An 18,827-nucleotide genomic window follows, 5' to 3' on the forward strand; every position below is an offset into this window, starting at 1 on the left:
CAACAGTGTTACTCAAAAGTTTGGTGACCTATTGACAACCGTTTCATTCTCAGAATGGAAAAAAGACACAAAAATGTAAAAAATCACATTGTTTTTAATGTGGTATCTAAATAGAACCAAACTTCACACGTTCCTTGATTAAAATGTGTATGTAGAAACCCCCCTTCGGTGTACAGCCCCAGGTTCAGTTAAGTCGCACGGGGTCAACGGTTGCAGCAGTTTGTATTTTGTTTTTCATGACGAGTTCGGTCAAAGCACGACGTCAACACTAATCATCGTCGTCGTCTTTGTATCGTCGCATAGAGCGATGGAGAAGTTGTCCGAATATCGGGCTGTACGGATGTACAAACTTGGTTGGTTTTCCCTTTATGTCAACCAATGGTGAGCCTTCTAGAGCCCATTTAAACAAACCACCCTCCATGTTGTATATCTCGATATTGTCAAGACTGCTTGTTCCAGCACCTATCAAAGACAAAAAATAATTATTATTTATTCTACTGTAAGTTATATCGCAAAATTTCAACATCCCTTTTTATTAATATAAAAAAGTCGTTTTACAAAGTTTCATCAAAGGTATTAGTTGTCTGTGATAGGGACAAGAAGCTGTCTCTGGAAGAAATAAAAGTTGTTTGTATGTGGCACAATTATAAATGTCGGTCTACCTGTTATCTGGCTAGAAGTTGTCTGTCATTGTTCGGACTAGTCTTTTGTATGGTTCGAAGTTTTCTGTTTGTGTCAACTCTAGCAAAGTCCACAGTACGTAAGTGTACCCGGGATGACTGGCCTAAACCATGTCGCCGATTTCTAGGTGAGACTCTGCTAGTTTTGATTCCATAACAGACTGTGTTCATTAAGAGGAGGTAGTGGTAATAGTCCACGTTCGCTTGCAAATTATCGGCATGTGGCTTATCAATTGCAAACGTTATCTCTCTCAAAACCTCTAGACTCTCCTTTTTTCTAGGGTCTATGCACAAACAAACCCTTTGTTACAAACAAATGCTAATGGCGAGTCAAATATAAAGTTCTGGTCACCTTATAAACTGATACTCGCATGGTCAGCAATCAGTTTACCTGTTGGATATTTTAACATCGATTCTGCGTAATTTCATATGAGTTGTTTGCATTCGTGACACATCTCCGAAATTTGTCAAAAGTAAAGTCCAAAGTAATTGTTAATTGTTAATTGTGATGTTGTGAAACTTTCATTGGTAACGTCAACACAGTGCAAACTCTAAAAGTGAAGGCCAGTGCAATGAACTACATGTAATAGAACGCATGAACCCGATACCTTTCGTTTTAAGGGCGTTAATGAGTTTATCAGCCAGGATACACGATCGATAGCCAAGGGAACAGTACATGACAACAGTTTTAGGTAGATGTCGTTCATCCTCTGAAATAGAGAATACCATTACAGAATTAACATGTCATTTTGTGCTCCATGTAATGTCATAATTATATGAATACATTCAGACAATTAGCTGTAAGCATGGCAACTGATGTGAGGCCACAACCCTGGCCCCTTCACAAATGACTTACTTTACTCTGACCCTTCGATGGTTTTGACCCACTCTAATATAATTTTGTATACATAGTGGATGGCATGGTTTACCGTTCTAGTTAGCTTCTTTTAGTAACATGGCCGTGACTCATATCAATAATAAAACATGTACTTTATGGATTTCGATATCGAAGATTCATTACGTTATTATCCTGTGCCTTCTATTTGATTCTTGTTCTCTCATTCATTTGTCCTCTGACACTCTTACATTACTCCATCATTTCCAACCCCTTGCTCCTTTTTGAACAGTATTCATGTTACAATAACTAAACAACACCTATCGCACCAGTCATCACTCATCGATTACACTTACAGAACCAATCGGCATTTAGTGTTTGCTTGTGAAGTTTTGCTTCCATCGGGAGCAATCTGTGGTAGGATTACCTTTTATAGCACTGTCAATTAGATGGATAAGGTTTGCGTCATCTTCAATGGTGAAATCAATTCTGACACAGCCAGATATATGACTGATCTTGTATTCTTCATCTGGTCTACTGTCCTGTCAGTGATGAGATTGTAATGGATGGAACGCACAAATTTGGTTTGAAAATCTGACGCCCATAACGACCATGTATTGACAGCCATATCGATGGTTATAGTACATGAAAAACTGTCACAACGTTTCAAGATACTGCATGTATGCCGTGGTACAGAAAATGTTCAATGAAAATACAGTAAATATTAGAGCGGATACTTTTGAATATATTTCCAAAAATAAGGAGACTTATTAGAATCATGCACTCGGTGTGTTCATTTTTTACTATCACTTCATAGGTACACCAATGTTTTGAAATCAAACTTACAACTATGACGAAGGTTCGTTTGTCCGACCCTGTTGTCGCCTCCTGGTTTCTGCCCTTCGGGGTCGTTTCACCGACTCCTTCCTTGTACCATTTATGGACAAGTTCGGTAGAAGCGCCTTTGATATTGGGGAATTTCCTCCTGAATGAGGAGATAGCCAACCTCATCGCCATGCTTGGTCTTCTCGAACTGCCTTCTGTTTCTTCAGTTTCGCTGTCAGATGATGCGTCCGAACTACAAAAATAAAATATGTGTCGTTATTAATAATGACATTTCTAAAACATATAGTAGTTTATTCTTCGGCGTATTGTTTTAAATTGTAAACTTTGTGAACGAATGACTCGCAGCGCACGCACATATGTCATTCATATGTGTACATACATAACGCTACGTACGTACATGATGTAGGCTACACACTTACAAGTACATACATACACACATAGATACATACATACATACATACAGACAGAGAGACAGACAGCTATAAAAATATGCATACAGACCTATACAAAGCCTGAGAACAAGAACAGCGGGGTACAAATATAGATGCCAATCCGTGCAGCGAGTTCCTACTATCCATTCCTGATGTTTGACCCCCCCCCCCCCCGCATAAGTGCGCTTATGGAACTTACTATTTCTCTTTCATATGATTCATAGCCTTTTATTGCACCAATGATATATGTTGATGTAACCTGAAAAGTAACGACCTGCGGTAGTTTGCTATGAACCGTTTGGCCATGTAGAAATACATTGGAATTCAACAAGTCTTTTAAAGTTTACAATTATGGTACTCAAAATTGACTCAAACATATCCGATATTTAAGAACTTTGATGACAAATCTGCCCATATCGCCAAGCATGAATTTGAATGGTCGTCAACGCACACATCTGTTTTGAAATAGAATATCTTCACTGTGCAGTTTTGTTCAAATTTCGGCAGAAATACATACATTTCAAAAATCGCACATATTTTTCAAAAGCACGTGTGTCTCCGTTTTTCAAAGATAACTCTACTAAACCTCGGGACAACAGTCAAGTTTTGACCGAGTTTATTCTTACCTTTAACGTGTGTTTATGACATATTAGACAGGTTTGGCTACACGTTTTACCTGAACGTGAACGCGTAACGTCACGAATTTCTGTGATGATGTCATCAACTTGTGCGTACGTTCTCCACATACATGGAGCGTCTCGTATTTACCTGGAGATAGCTGTTTTCACGTAATTTGTAAACGTGTAAATTTATTCTCATCTTTAGGTGTCAAAACATGATATAAACTGTGATACATTCATGTGACGTTGTTAGTTGGATATATGATAGTGACATCCTCAAAGATATTCATATATTTTCGGTATCTTTATGTTAAATTTCTTCGTCGATTCGCGGCATACCGGATAAACCATTGAGCTACCCTTGTGATGCAGAAACAGACTACGGGGACACAAGCCGAGCTGAATCATTTCTTGCGCGTGCCACACGAGTGGGTGACGTAACGCTTGCACATGAAAATCGTTACCATTTACATAGTTTTCTAGGTACTATCGCCTTCTGCTCTTCAAGTCGGCCAATTTTCCATCTGTTGAAATGAATCTCGGCAGAATTGTAGACACCGCCAAGATAAATAAGGCTAAGCATGTATTTTCGAAAATTCTCAATAACTTTTGTGATATGGCAGGAATAGGATTAAAACATTTAAAGAAATTACAAAGTAGTATTTTGCCATTTCAAAACATAGTGTTTGTTTCACGGCCGACCAAATCCGTGCCCGGGACTCGAAGGAGTAGGCCTGTGTCAAGTGTAAAATTTCAGGGGCTTTTGAGGGTATTTGGAGTGGCTTGAAGTGAAACCTAAATCTAGCGAATATCCCAATTTATCCCTTCTAAAATCACCCTTGAATAAAATACAGCTCAAATTTGCCACATATTTGCACGCGCCGACGACTACGGCGCGACGAAAGGAGACGTTGAAGTTGACGACATGAGCGGGCGCGAAAGGGTTCATGGGAGGAGCGTGCGTGACGTCATCGGCAAAAATGACTCAAAAAAGAACAAAAACGACCATCATATGTTAGTTTTAACCGTTTACCACAGAATAGCTTTTTCAAAGACAGTGCTTGAAGAAAGTCGGGCGAGCCGGGTAATAGGGCCTGAAATGTTAAAAACTGTCAGATACAAAGTTATGCTCTGCACCTTTCAAAGATGATTGTTTTATAAGGAATTTCGGGACTCTAATATCGATACAAGACGATACTACACAATGTGGTTCGTATCTTGACATGCTGAGTCAGTTTCGGGACTCAAATAACCGAAGAGGAAACCACACAAAGCGTCTCTTATCTCGACAGCCATGGGTCTGCGAAATCGTCGATATAAACTCGATAAATATGGGCAATTTCGGGACTATACCTGGTAATATTGATACTAGAATGACTTCTTGCCTATTGAGTCTCGGCACGCCGGGTCTGAGAAATCGCTGATAGTTACCCGATAAATATCGAACGGCAATTGCGGGACTCTAATATCGATACCAGACGATACTAGATTTACTTGCACTGTGTCTCGACACGCCGGATCTGCAAAATCACTGATATTAACCCGATAAGCATCTGCGATTTCGGACTTTAACTCTGATACTAGACGATACTTTGTCAAATCGTGGGTAAATATCCGATGTATATCGGGATTTCACCACCTAACAGATCTGACCACCCGACTACCTCTGCCTGATTCTTATTTCAGAAATAGCATCCATGGGCAGTAGTCAAGGAATCCTGCATGTTTTACATTATTAGATTTATTCATGCACGAAATGCATTTTTTACATTTAAAGCACATTTTTTTTATTAAATGTCAACACGAAACTTTCATACACATTACTGTCGGGACTTCGTCGGCCGGATATCATCGGGAGTTTGGAGGGTCTTGCACGAAATACATTCTTTACATGTAAGCTTAATACATTTTACTTGACGATCGGGACTTGGACAGAGGACCGATCGGACATCATCGAGAGGTTTGGCTGGTCTTCAATTCCACGAAATACATTCTTTAAAACAATAGACGATACTAGATTTTTTAAATCGCGGGTAGATATCCAATATATATCGGAAACACGATTGGAACTAATTTGGGATAATTGGATGGTGAAGTAATGCCGATTTAATATACACATACAATCTCATCTGCTTTTCTTTTTACATTACACATTTGATTTTATGAGTAATTTGCGATATTGAAACATTCAGCTATAGGCCTACGGCCACACTTTTGAGAAATTTGAAAAAATATGAAAATCCAATTATCCCAAATTAGTTCCAATCGTGTTCGGAGATTTCATCTCTTTACAGATCTGAGCAAGCCCGACTTCCTTAGTTAACCCCAACTTCGAAAAATAGACGATACTATAGATTTGTCAAATCGCGGATAAATATTTTCCGATATATATCGGAGATTTCACAACCTTAAAGATCTGGCCAAGCTCGACTTCCATGGTAACACACACAAACAGTCAATCATTCCGTATCATTCACAAACCAAAATTAATTTTAAGCGACTGATGAAGAAAACTCTGTTTTAGAAACGTAGCGTTGAAGGATCGCAGGGTCACTTAGTGTCTCCAATCCAGTTCGGGGTCTGTACAAGCACAGTGACTCCCTCCATTACGGTCCCTCGGGACCGTGCCTCCACGGAATCATACACAAAATGCAAACAACCAAGGTATGAACGATGTGTGGAGATGCTTTCCCATTATTACATATCTTGGTTCAAATTGGTAAGGTTTGATTTCAGTCGAGGAAAAGCAATACTCGATGTCAGAAATATCGCTGTCCAAACTCTCCATAGTCGTCTTACGAACGCGCTGAACTGTTCACAGTACTCCTCCAGCTGCAAGCTCCAGTCGTCTGTATCGCCGATGACGTCACGCACGCTCCTCCCATGAGTCCTTTCGCGCCCATGGAATTCAGAGCTCATTTTCATAAATGTTGTCTACTTCAACTTCTCTTTTGTCGCGCCGTAGTCGTCAGCGCGTGCAATTATGTTGCAAATTTGAGCTGCATTTTATCCGGGTTCTATCAGAAGGGTTAAATGATGAAATTCGCTGGACTCAGGTTTCCCTAAAAACATGCTGCAGGTGCCGCCAACTGGTAAATTTCATGAATTTCTCAAAATCATCACAAAACCTGTTTTGAAGGCTGATATACCGACTTTTCTTATTTTTGACCCTGACCTAAAATTTGGAGGGGAAAGTGAGAGCTGTTCGTAACTGCCCTCCCACTGGTATACACTGAAAATGTGCCTTCCCACTGAATTTTGATGCCCCATGCCCTCCGGTATCTACAGTCTGCCCGCTCCCACCCCCCCACAACCATTCAAGCTCCCCACTGCCCTCTCCCCACTACTGAAATTCCCAATTGCCAACTAGATGCCAACTAGGCAACCCAGATCAACACAAAACCATGCAAGCAGTTAGCAGTATACCTTGGAACATTGCTCCCCTCTAAGATAGGTTCTATTAAGCACGCAGCTTTCCCCTCCCTCTACGTATTTTCCGGTGCCCACTGTCAAAATTTTCTCCCCGCCTGCTGAAAGTAATGAAATTTCTTCCCCCGCCCACAGTAAATATCGATATTTTCCCCGCCCGCTGATTAGTTTTGAAATCTGCCCGCCCGCTGAAAAACTTCGCACGAACACCTTTTTGTACGAACAGCTTTGTTGGCGGCACCTGATGCTGTGCTAATCTGCATATCTATGACGACACGCGTTCGATGACCGGCAACCATGCGTCTGCTTGGTTTTGGTGCCATTGTTTTGCATCTTCGGGTTAATAACTGCACAAAAACTATTATTTTCGTGGATTTGACAAATTTTCCTTACCAACTCTTGCCTAGATACTTGAATCCTTCAGTGTCGCCTTCAACAATTATGTTCCCCTTCAGGTGCGCCCACAATGGATGAAAGCAAACTTTGCACGACATAATGTACTTGGCTTTCTCCTGTACTGTATTATGGTAAAAAGTTACTTGAGTCCCTCATGGACCAGAAGGGGTACATCTATCATTTTATTGTTTTGGCAATGCTTGTGAAGTTGGGATGTCAGCTTAATGAACATCTTGGGTGAAAAATACTGGATATTATATTCGGATACATTATCAGTAGCAATCTGGGGACGACACAAATTTCACCTGTCTTGACAAGGGTATGATATTTTTACATGCTAATTCGGGACTTTTCAATACACTACAAAATAGTCTTCCGCCATGCGCCGTTGTCATATATGTTGTCATATATATCAACATATACCGAGACTGTGACCTCATCGCTGTGATCAAAACGCGAATTGTGATCACTAGGCTAGAGAGTAAGAAGAGTTTTGTCATAATAGTGACTAATACAGTACATGCACATGTGGACAAAGTCCCAAACTCTTTATATATATATATATATATATATATATATATATATATATATATATATATATATATATATATATATATATATATATATATATATATATATATATAAACTACTCATTAGCTTGTCAGCTGGCATTTGTGCGGGACTGCTGCGTGTATACCATTACCCTGTCGTGGGTTTCGGTAAAGAATCAAAATTTGTACTGTGCCCTAGTTCAAGGGCTTGTGATGGTGCATACATTTAGTTCAATTTTGTTATTCTTGCCATAGTTCCATACAAATCGTATGTAAAATATGTCCCCCTGTCAAACTGTCAGTTATAGAAGTTGACCCCCATAACCTTTCTGTAAAGCTCAAACATCTGATTTCAAACGACACCCTACTGGTAAATAATAAATGCTCTCTTTTCGATAAACACTGCACTGGCATATAGTGTCATGTTCAATTCCCACGTAATTCTGAAAGCCAGAGAAAGTCCCATCGCCCTCATGTCCTTATCCTTGTTCACTTATTTGAAGTCTTCACAAACAGATTGTGTTGAACAATGTCGAAGCATATCTATCGAGGTCACTTCGCAAGGCGTGCGTGACCCTGAAATGTCACAATTTCAAACAAGGCCCATTACTCTAATAGTCGGCTGAAGCACGATCGGATTTGCAATAACGTGTTCGTGAAGTCAAGCAGAGAAATTAACATGGTAAACTGGTCTGTTTAACCGCCGTTTATGAGCTTGGATCTTGCAAATGGACACTGCAAAGACGCTATCACAGAGGACAACGAACCACGGCCTACACAAAATGGCAGATTTTAATAGTCGAGGCAAAGATGTTGCAGATTTCTTGTAAAAAACATGAAGGACCAAATAACAGTTTGTTACCTGCTATCCCTTACCTTACATTTAGTAGTTGACTCAAACGACGCGATAGCCAAACCACACAGCAGCAGTAAAGGTTAACCTGCAAATCTAGGAAAGGCACTTTCCAGCAAACCTATCCAGCAAAGCCACGCCTTCAATTGGGGTTAAAGTACACATCATGGACAAAAGCTCAGAGACCTGACAGTCCTGCTTCAAAATGGCCTACGATTTATATCCTAAACACATGTACCGGCCACAGTGATTGGTGTCTGTGGTCCTATAAGGTCCACTTACAGCTCACTGATTGGCTGGACTCTTTCTCTTAGGTCTCATTACCATGTAATGTTCATCTCACGGCACTCTGATTGGTTGCCTCTGTCCTTGTGTTAGCCTCGTTCTGTTGTGTTCCCTGACTAACAATGTAGTGACCAATGTACTTCCTAGATACCGTTGTGGTAAAGTTATTTAAAGTGTTTCCACCTGGCAAGTGGTTCCATCACAACGTACAAAGGTAGACAAAAGGCCGAGTTTGCCTGAGAAACATTCACTTGTTCATAAAACGCGTGTCTATTTGGCTCTGAATACTTGCTTCAAACGATTCAGTTTTTAGGTCTTATTTTGACGGTTGCTGTTGTAAACTCAAAGTCTCTTCTATTGTAAATTTGTTCTGAATATTATGAACATTATCGAACATATCGACTGTTCATCAATGTGGTTTGTAAACCATGTAACACTTATGCACTATAACGGACCGTTTTCAATTCCTACCATGCTGACAGCGTACCCTGAATTTAGCGCTGCTATAGCTAGCATTACTGAAATATCGGGCGGCCGGAGAGCCTTTTACATTCACTTAGTGTTAGGAGAGCAACAATTGGTGTAAATAAGGCATATAGTACGCAATTTATAATAATTCATTTTGAATGCTATTAATATTTTCTCAGAATGAAATCGAAATATTAGTAAATCCACCACATCGACACCTCTCCGTTCAAATTAATGATATTTACAGCATTGCTTTCGAACGTCCAAACTTTTTTACGGTTAACCAGTGACATTGGTCGTAAGGGATGCGGCATTCAAATTTTAGTAGTTTCTTCGCTATACGGCAGTGGCATTGTTGGAATCATATGCTTCATGTATCTGAACAATTTAAACATTACTAGTTTTATGCAACCGGTCGGTACCAGACTTCTTTCCACATTGCACAAGACCTCATCCATCACTGGGCAAACACTTTTCCGACTTCAGAGAAAATATTATGCTTACTTTGCGCTACCGACCATATCAAAATATTACTATTATAAGGCGAAATCGGTGAACAACAAGCGAGCAGTGCAAAAATAAAATCACCAAATTAATTGACTTCATGTTTCTCAGAGAACATTGAGTCTCTCTGTGTTGGTCTTCACATTGCGGTCGAACAACATGCAAACATCATGAATGACTCACTACAACGGTTTCCATAAACTTCACGAGACACTGCATAACGAGGTCATGAACATTACAAAACTAGGCTAACACAGGGACATGAGGCAGCCACTCATGATGCTGTGAACTAAACATTGCATGGTAATGAAACCTATTAAAGAGAAAGGGTCCAGCCATGAGTTGGTTGTAAGCGGACCTTATATAGTACCGCAGATTCCAATCATTTTAGCTTGTGTATTTGTCTCGGACCTTACTTATGAAACAGGACAAATTGATCACTCGGAGACGAGCAATATCGAGTTACTCGTGGGCTCCAAGACATTTCTTATCGATGCCGTACATTGAAGACTGAGGGGCCGTTTACTGTAAAGCAAGCAGCTCTCTGACCCCGATCGTCGATACTGAGTGTCGAGGGTTCTCTAAAGTCTTACGTATATAGGCAGCCAGTTTGCTAACCGCCCGTGGAGGGCTGGGGCGATGGAGGGCAAGGGGACACTCCCTCGCAGAATGAGATAATTTTTTGAAAATTCAAAAAAGTTTGGGAACAATTTCATACATATTTACAGCTTAAAAGGGGGACAGACAACTTTGTGTGCATGTGAACAATGACGTTCATGTATGAAGATACGTGCCATAGTAACATGCTGTAAATGAATGACGGAATACCTGAGTTTCTAAAGGGGCTGAAGAGCTTTAGGGACCGGTCAGTTTCTTCGGCCTGGGAGGGAGAAGCCGAAAAATACTAAACATACAGATATCTCTGATATATATGTCTGATATCTTGAAGAGGTAAAATATGTCTCATTATTAAAGTTACGCGCCCGCCGGATAATGCAACTGAATGATGAAATTTGTGGGGCACGACGCACTTTAGGCAAGTATGAGCCCGTGTCGCAATTCAAAAACACACTGACCCCCATTGGGTATTTCAAAAACATGGTGACCCTCATAACCAAAGTCAAAAACAGGATGACACCCCGGCGGAAGAAACTGTCAAGTCCCCTAGAAAATGTACTCAGAAGCAATGAACTCAACAAATCATTTAGAGCCGCAGCTGTTGTCTCGATACCCGCGTCAACATGAGGACCAAAATTTGAATCTCATTAATCAGGACACTGTAGGCACACGAGCCCTTGCTTTACAACTCAGGTATCCGATAAGAAGTTTCAATGGCAGCATCACTCAACCAAAACATTTACCAATTCTGGTATCGATTTCCTTTGTGAAAGGATGAACATTGAACATTGATGAACAGTCCTTTTTTATTGAGACAGTGCAATTTTTACCTCTTTAGTGGGACAAACTCACTCTTATTTGACCTTTTTGTGATATCAAGAACACATGAATACTTGCACAAAGTCACTCAGTGTGCAAAATGAAGACCGTACATAAGCGTAAGTTTTTCTGCTTTGTTTAATGTAATAAATGTTGTTTTTAAAAAAATAAGCGTAAGCTTACAAGCGTAAAAAATTACCCCTTTGCTGAATGCAAACAGATGATTTTCGTTTTGACCTCTAGATAAAATGGATTTGTCCTCTTCCGACTTCCTATGAAAGCAAATGTTGCCAACAACGCAAAGGAAAGCTACAATTTTTGTCTTTATCACACATGGTATGCCATAGACCCTCCAAGAATGCCTGTATTGCCATACTGCACCCTAATATTTTCACTGTAACCCGAACTTCGTACAGATAGGCGTATAACAGCAGAGCGAACAGAGCTTATGACACTCTGAAACATCATTGATAGTTACGGTCAGAATTTGTTTGCTTTCAGTTCTGGGCCTTGCACTTAATGAAGGTTGAATGCGCCTCGGGGTATACATTATTGGACTCCAACTTTTCCAATTTTCTTCTGATCTACCACTTTTGGGGCTTCATTGAAAAGTAAGTGAGGCTACCCACAATTCCCCTTGATTTGTTCACTCAGACATTTTTTGCTAAAGGCTTTTCAATTTTATCAGTTTCTGAACAATTTTTAACTTACAATTCAAGTTCAGGATTATTTGATAAGACTATGTTCCAAATTATTGATTATGTTTAAAATTCAAGAGTAAATTGAATGAGAAGTCGATATTTAGAGGTGCTAAAAATTGCACACTTGTCAAGATAAAGTTATCAGCAACTAAGATGGTCTCATCATACCACCTGTCAGACATGCAAATTTCCTTTGTTACGAACAGTAAAAAAATCAATACCCTTTCTTTCGCCAACACAGATGCAACTTATGCCTATATTTAACTTAGGCCTATATTTAACATCGTAGTGTATGGCCCCTCCACGGCGCGTCCTAATAAAGAGGTGCAATGTCTGCAGACTACGATTAAGTATAATTCATATGTTCTGTGAATTTATAAACTGCGTAGCAGACTGCCGCTAAACCCTGATGCAATATCAAAACTGTTTTATTAATAATATTGATATTCCATATTTCATAGTATTTCATAATTAAGACATAAACGTGATATTTCTTAGATTATATAGTATATACTCGTTCGCCTGTGCAAAGAATTGACTACACTGAAAATACACGACCGAGAAAGTACACATGTCATTATGTTTCCGATTCGTTGTGAATCAGAGATGTCATGATCATGTTCCGCTGACATTTCGTATACTAAGTGTAAGATATTCCAAGAAAGTCAAGCTTTTTGGTGTCGGTCGTTTAAACAAGCTGAGTTCTATTTAGGCAAGCCAGAAACGAAAATATACGAGCAGACGATGTAAATACTTATAGAATGTTTTATTCGTATACTACAACAAAATGCACTGTGAACGAGTTACGACGCTGTACTCAATTCAGGTTTCCCTAATCCGCTCACAAATTATTTTCTAAGATTGTGTATTTGGCATATGAGATGTCGAAGGACTTGCATATTCTTGGAGGTAACTGATGGTGCGGCTACTATATTCACATTGCATTCGTACATATACGGTATAGAGCTCGACGCTCCGTCCGCTGCGCCGTTACTCGACGGAGCATTGTCTTGAATGCTGGCGCTTTTGTCAGGCCGTGAAGGACTTGGGATATTTTTCCCAAAACGAAAAACACTCATTGTACAACTCTACATTTTACATCTACCGTCGTACTGAACGAAGAATGTAAAACGTCCTTCAAATTGTGAAAACCTGTGTTGATATCTTTATTTAAAATTCGTCATCTCGTGTTGTGTTCGCATTCTGATTCGCATTCTGACTCATTGAGTCGTAGCGAACTCGTCAAAATACTGACACATCACTCGAATACGACGCGATATCGACCAAACTTCGTGTACTAACCCCTATCCGTAATGTGAAGGGTACCGCCAATTAAGATTTCATTGCAAAAGCATGCATTTTTAGGTCCAAACTCTATGTAACAGTGTACAGCTATGCATGCGGAGAGTTGCACACTTTAATTTTTGCACTTGATTTTTTTGGCACATACCATAAAATGTTTCGCTGAATATTTAATCTTGTCCATGGCTGCAAGCAGAGTTGAGGTTGTGCACAGTTGACCAGTATTTCAAAATGTTTCAAGATGTCCAATCTGATTACTGTAAAATCAGATGTAGACTACGGCGACGTCTACTTACGCATACGCGGTATTCTCTTGCTGTCGCCTTACGCGTAAGTAGACGTCGCCGTACTCTACATCTAAAGACTCTCCTTTTCTATCAAACAAAATTCATGAAAAAAGCTCAAAGAAGATATTTGTCCCATCCACTTTTCCACAGCCATGTTCACAATAATCAGGGCTTTCGTTAACAGCCGTCAGGCGGCGATTTTTCGCCGCCTGATAGCGGTGGATCGCCGGTTGAAAACATATATGATATCCCCTCTTTCACCCTCATTATCGGCGTTTATGTGAAAATGTGATTTACGCTTCAATTAAGGGCGAATCTATAACGCGAACTTGCCTCGCTATCTTACTTTCGCACCATACGAAAGCTTCACTCGTCAGATAACGGTATGATCTAATTGCCCAATCAAGTCGATTGACATTGATGCGTCGCGTCATCTGATTGGTTTTTGTCCAATATCGTCAAATGTCGGATCCTGTGATTCGTCTATTGTGTACTCCTGGTCACCTTTATACCATTTCAAGCGGCCGGCGACGATTTTGTTTGACTTATGGGGTCGGGAGGAAAGAAAAGAGGTAAACTTTAATTGTTTCAAATTTCTTGAAAGTCAAGAGTTTATGCCACGATAAGGATATACAATGGAATACGGACGTTTACGTAGTTGCAATCTCGGAACTGAATGAAACTGTATAATGCCATGAGGCTAGTATATGGTGCAGAACGTATGTTGTCATTTCTGGCGATAGAGCAGCGAGAGAAACGATTAGTCACCAAGGGTAAAGCTATAGCTTTAGCTTGAATAGTGAGTCGAATGAGTCATAAAATACTCATATTTGAAACGTTCAAAACGAGGTTGAAAAAATGTTGGACTTTTTCCCGTTTCTAATTTGTTTCATGCCGTACTCATTGTGACTGTGATCGTGACTGTACAGTCTCCACTTTCAAGCGTGGCTTCAACGTCTCGACTCTAAGTTTGGTTCAACAAATTTTACTCCGGTGTTGTTGTATACTATACTGATCACATGAGAAAATTTTTACTGTTCGGTTCATATTATTTTTATTAAATGTAATAAAGGGAAAGCGGCTCCACACATCGCCTATACTATTTGTGTCGTTCTCTGTGGTTATCTTTGTTTGTGTATGTATGGCTCTTGATATGTAGCCGTAACCTGGCTGTCAAATGAAAGCGGATCCTTTGACGCTACCTTTCGAAACCAGTGCACGGTCTCTTCCACAGTCGCTCTTTGGTTCTTGCTCTCCTTGGATTTTTGTTTCACTGTTTGTGTTTTAATGATTTTACACAAAAATAGCTTATCAAACTTGATAAAATGCTGAATAAATTTAGCTCCTAAAATGCATAGAAAAGCATCTGGAAAGCCACAAAATAGCTGTAAAAAACCCATAAAATCTCAAAATATTCTAGGGGGAGACCCCCTAACCCCCCTTCGAGAGGGGGCACATCCCCCTCTCGAGCTCTTCCCCTGCCGATGACCAAAGGTCATCGGCCGCAGCGACCCTTAACTAGCCTCCTGATAAATGTTTTCAGCCTGTTGATAACAAACGTAATGAAAGCCCTGACAATATGACTAGACTCTGTGGTTACAGGTAATTTTATTATGACATACATTTATGGCCCACCATGTTGTAGCCCAGCCTATTTCTGTTATTTTTTCGACCTTCGAAGTTGGCAGTTCCGGATATAGACCGTAGACGCGAAGAATTTGTTAGAATGCCGCCACCACATGCTCAGTAACTGTACTTAGCTCGAGAAGAACATCATTAATCCGGATCGATTGTACAATTTTGTGTTATAGCATTGTACATATGTTGTATCGCATAATTCAACAACAACAAAACAACAACAAAAACAACAGCAAGACAATCAACAATAACACTGTGTTGCTAATGGATAAATGTTCTCGTACATATTTAACTTTACAATACTTGTATTTATCATTGCCAAAACTGTCTTACTGCTGTTCAGGCTATTTGCTCACTGTTGCTCTAAAATTATTACATCATCTTTAACAGTCTGAAAATAATTATATGTAAATGTGCCGTGGTGTAAACTTCGTGTTTAATCTAAACCTCACTTAAATGAAGTAAAGTTCAACGTGTGACTTGATTTGGGCTCCTCAGTCGTTTCATCGGACTATATCATATCGGCACGCACTTTGAACGAAGACGCCATCACAATTCCTGATGGAGAGACTGCCCGGGGAGAGACTGTGGCTCAACTCACGGTCTCTGGGGCCTCTATCACCGTGCTCAACTCAAAGACGTGAATTGTCATTGATACCACAACGTCTTGCGTGCAATGCAATGTGTCAATTTAAAGTTTGATAAATAACTACTATATTTTCAAATTTACATAAAACAAGCTGGACGGATATTGACGTGTAACATCTCAAAGACAATGGTCCATATCTGTAAATCTCCTCCCTCTATATCGTCATTGCTGTGAATCTCTAACGCTGAGGATTATCGCCCTGACTGCACAATCTCGTTGGCATGCAGCTCGGGAAGATAATAACTCGCTTCTTTGTCAGTTTTTCTGTCTTCAATGATCTCTCTCTCTCTCTCTCTCTCTCTCTCTCCTCTCTCTCTCTCAGCACAAGCATATTCTCCTAATATAATGCACGGGAGCGCATACAATATGATCTACGGGGTGCCTTGCGATGTGTTCATCGTGTGTGCACGCGTACGTATAAATATTTCGGTGTATGTCGCAGACATCCGTTTATGGGTGTCCTTACAATTAAGATAGACGATAGCTCAGTTCCGGTGAATAGGATCTGCTGTTCTAGTTATTTTGCAATTAATATGCAAATACATGTAATGTTTTTCTCTCTTGAATGCCAAATTGACAATTCAAAATTTAACAAGTGTTCACCTAAAGTTTAAAACAAATAAATCTTCTCAATTGACATCAGCTTATCTAATTTCGTAATTTCCTAACTTGTTTCCTTCTCACTAAGCTACAGTTGCCAATACCGAATATACTTATTGGTTCTATTTCTTTTCAGATATTTTACTAATCAGTTGACCTCACTTCTATGTATTGTTCTTGCCAGGGTAATTGAAGCATAGTGGACACTGCTCTTTCATTTCGGTAAAACGATACATAAAATTACATTGTTATGCAAAATAGCCGATATGCTATCAGAAATTCCTGGAGAGAACACTGTATATGGATTATGTTTCAGTATTTACTGAGAATTTTATGACCCATATAGTGTTACTATAACATGTACAATACACTATAAAATTGTGAATAGCAATTTCAAGATAGTTGTACCTAGTTCCTGATGTGCTTAGGCATATTTGCCTAAGAAATTGTAAGAAACCCGTGACAGCACAAGGATCGCTTTGACTGGTAGTGTCCTAGATGTGGTGACATAAACGGACTTTGGCCCTAACACCCACCCATCCATCCAGAGATAGTCTGTGACTCTGTGTGTGGATCACACACAATATGGCCTTATCGCTGGAGCTCTAAAAATCGAAAGGAAGACTCTCGCTGAAAATGGGGGTGGGGTGGGGGTGGGGGCTAAAACGCCTACATGTTAAAGCACGCTAGTATAACGCGTGAATCTCATCCAAAGCTTGGCCTGCAGGTAATCAGTTCGTCGGCTCATGGAAATAGTAGGCCTACCTATATTACCCCAACTGTACGATTTTAAGTAGGCCTAACACTCCCAGGGATACGTACCTTTCCTTTGCCTCGAGTGTCGAGTTGTCACTCGAACTTTCGGAATACCCAAAAAATCTTCGGACACGTTGCATCGTGCTTACTTGCTGTAGTATGACCGAAGCCGACAAAAATGGCTCTGAAATTAGCAATCAGATCTGTAGTTTACTGTTCAAAGAATATTGCTCATTGCGATGTCCTGTCATCGACGTCATGCGTACGGCGACTGGCTGTTTCCTTGAAACACTGGCGATATCCAGCAATTTACAGTACAGTTTGTAGCGTCGTAAATCGCATCCACCGGGTACCAGAACATAGAGCGAGAGCGCCGGTAACATTTAGGCTGTATCTCGTGTAAACGGTAAAGGGAATCCCGTCTACGCGTCTGCAAGCTCGGCAGCTGCGCAGCGCAGCCCGTTGGATTATACACCAATGACGTCATGTTGTTGTAGTTCACTTCCGGGAATCCCTTCCCCATCGCATTCGCACACAGATGTCTTTACCGAAAACATTTTTTTTTAGATACCCCAAACTGCCTGAGAAATATTGATGATGTCCGTGCATGTCAAATGAACTTGCCGCTATCTTCAAACATTTGTGAGCAGCATTTCTTGGAAATACCAACTTAGCAGCTACACCACATCAACGGCTGGCAAATTCTTCCTGTGGCCTCTGTCAAAATTCGTGAACAATTGTCCAAATCTTTTGGGATAGGCAATAAAAACTTGGCGTCATTTCAAACATTACGTGAACCTCTGTCTACACGATATTGTATTATTCTTCTATTTATGAGCGACCAGAAGGTACAACAACATCACTAATAGTCAATAAATCGCTATTTCAAATTTTTAAAAAAATCATAGCGACTCTTAAAATAATTTTTGATCTTTCAATTTCTCTGCGATGCTTTTGGAATGAGACCGGCGATAGTGTCTGTGACAGATGGTCCCGCACAACTCAGTGGTACCCTTCAGATGCTTCAAGCTTAGAAGTTTGGTGTTTTTCGTCACTTGTCTATAAACAAGATTCAGGTCTCCGTGAGAACATAGCAAACAAATGAAGAAAATCTTTGACATCACGAATATTATCTGGGAAGCTGAATATTTGTGAATATCAATGTTTTTCATAATCATATTCATCTATCAAATTTCAAGTACTGTTTTGGTTGTTTTCCACACAACATCTCTGACGGAAAATGGGTACAGCACGGTTAATCTTCATGGAAAATCTTGGACGCCCCGTAAACTATGGTAAACTATATGTCAAGTAAGTGTGATCCATACGCATTCATTGACTTTTCCATGTACTGCAGAGCAGAAAGAAAAGTTAACCTTGTTGAACCTGTTTAGTTATGTTTCAAGTTTTGCAGTGGGGAAAGGAACCTCAATGCAGATCAAATACCAATCTGATTTTATTAATAATGTTCATATTTGATAACTATTTATTTTGCACAGACGAGAAATGCCTTTCCGCCCGTGGCAACATTTCGATCTTCCAAAAGTACGTCATCGATG

General features: G+C 40.0%; 1 protein-coding gene across 3 annotated transcripts; it reads right to left on the reverse strand.

The window, feature by feature from the left end:
• Nucleotides 1-76: 76 nt before the first annotated feature.
• Nucleotides 77-17,701, reverse strand: LOC139145918 (uncharacterized). Of its 3 annotated transcripts, none has more exons than XM_070717364.1 (5): nucleotides 17,335-17,701; nucleotides 2,362-2,593; nucleotides 1,943-2,057; nucleotides 1,289-1,390; nucleotides 77-462 (listed from the first exon to the last, which is right to left on the reverse strand). In XM_070717364.1, exons 1-5 carry the CDS (start codon nucleotides 17,406-17,408, stop codon nucleotides 269-271), a joined length of 717 nt encoding a protein of 238 aa, XP_070573465.1. In that variant the 5' UTR covers nucleotides 17,409-17,701; the 3' UTR covers nucleotides 77-268. The 3 variants fall into 3 exon arrangements, with proteins under 3 accessions (XP_070573465.1, XP_070573466.1, XP_070573467.1); XM_070717365.1 differs by lacking the exon at nucleotides 17,335-17,701 and adding an exon at nucleotides 8,665-8,996; XM_070717366.1 differs by lacking the exon at nucleotides 17,335-17,701 and adding an exon at nucleotides 8,651-8,887.
• Between the last annotated feature and the right edge of the window lie 1,126 nt (nucleotides 17,702-18,827).

Source organism: Ptychodera flava, chromosome 12, assembly GCF_041260155.1.
Source record: "Ptychodera flava strain L36383 chromosome 12, AS_Pfla_20210202, whole genome shotgun sequence".
Classification (NCBI taxonomy): Eukaryota; Metazoa; Hemichordata; class Enteropneusta; family Ptychoderidae; genus Ptychodera; species Ptychodera flava.

Excerpts from the sequence above, each read along its gene's own strand:
- LOC139145918 (XM_070717364.1), bottom strand. The coding sequence starts at position 17,408 with ATGCAACGTGTCCGAAGATTTTTTGGGTATTCCGAAAGTTCGAGTGAC. Across the intron at positions 2,058-2,361 it reads AACGAACCTTCGTCATAGTT|GACAGTAGACCAGATGAAGA; the intron begins GTAAGTTTGATT and ends CATCACTGACAG. Across the intron at positions 463-1,288 it reads TAACGCCCTTAAAACGAAAG|GTGCTGGAACAAGCAGTCTT; the intron begins GTATCGGGTTCA and ends TGTCTTTGATAG.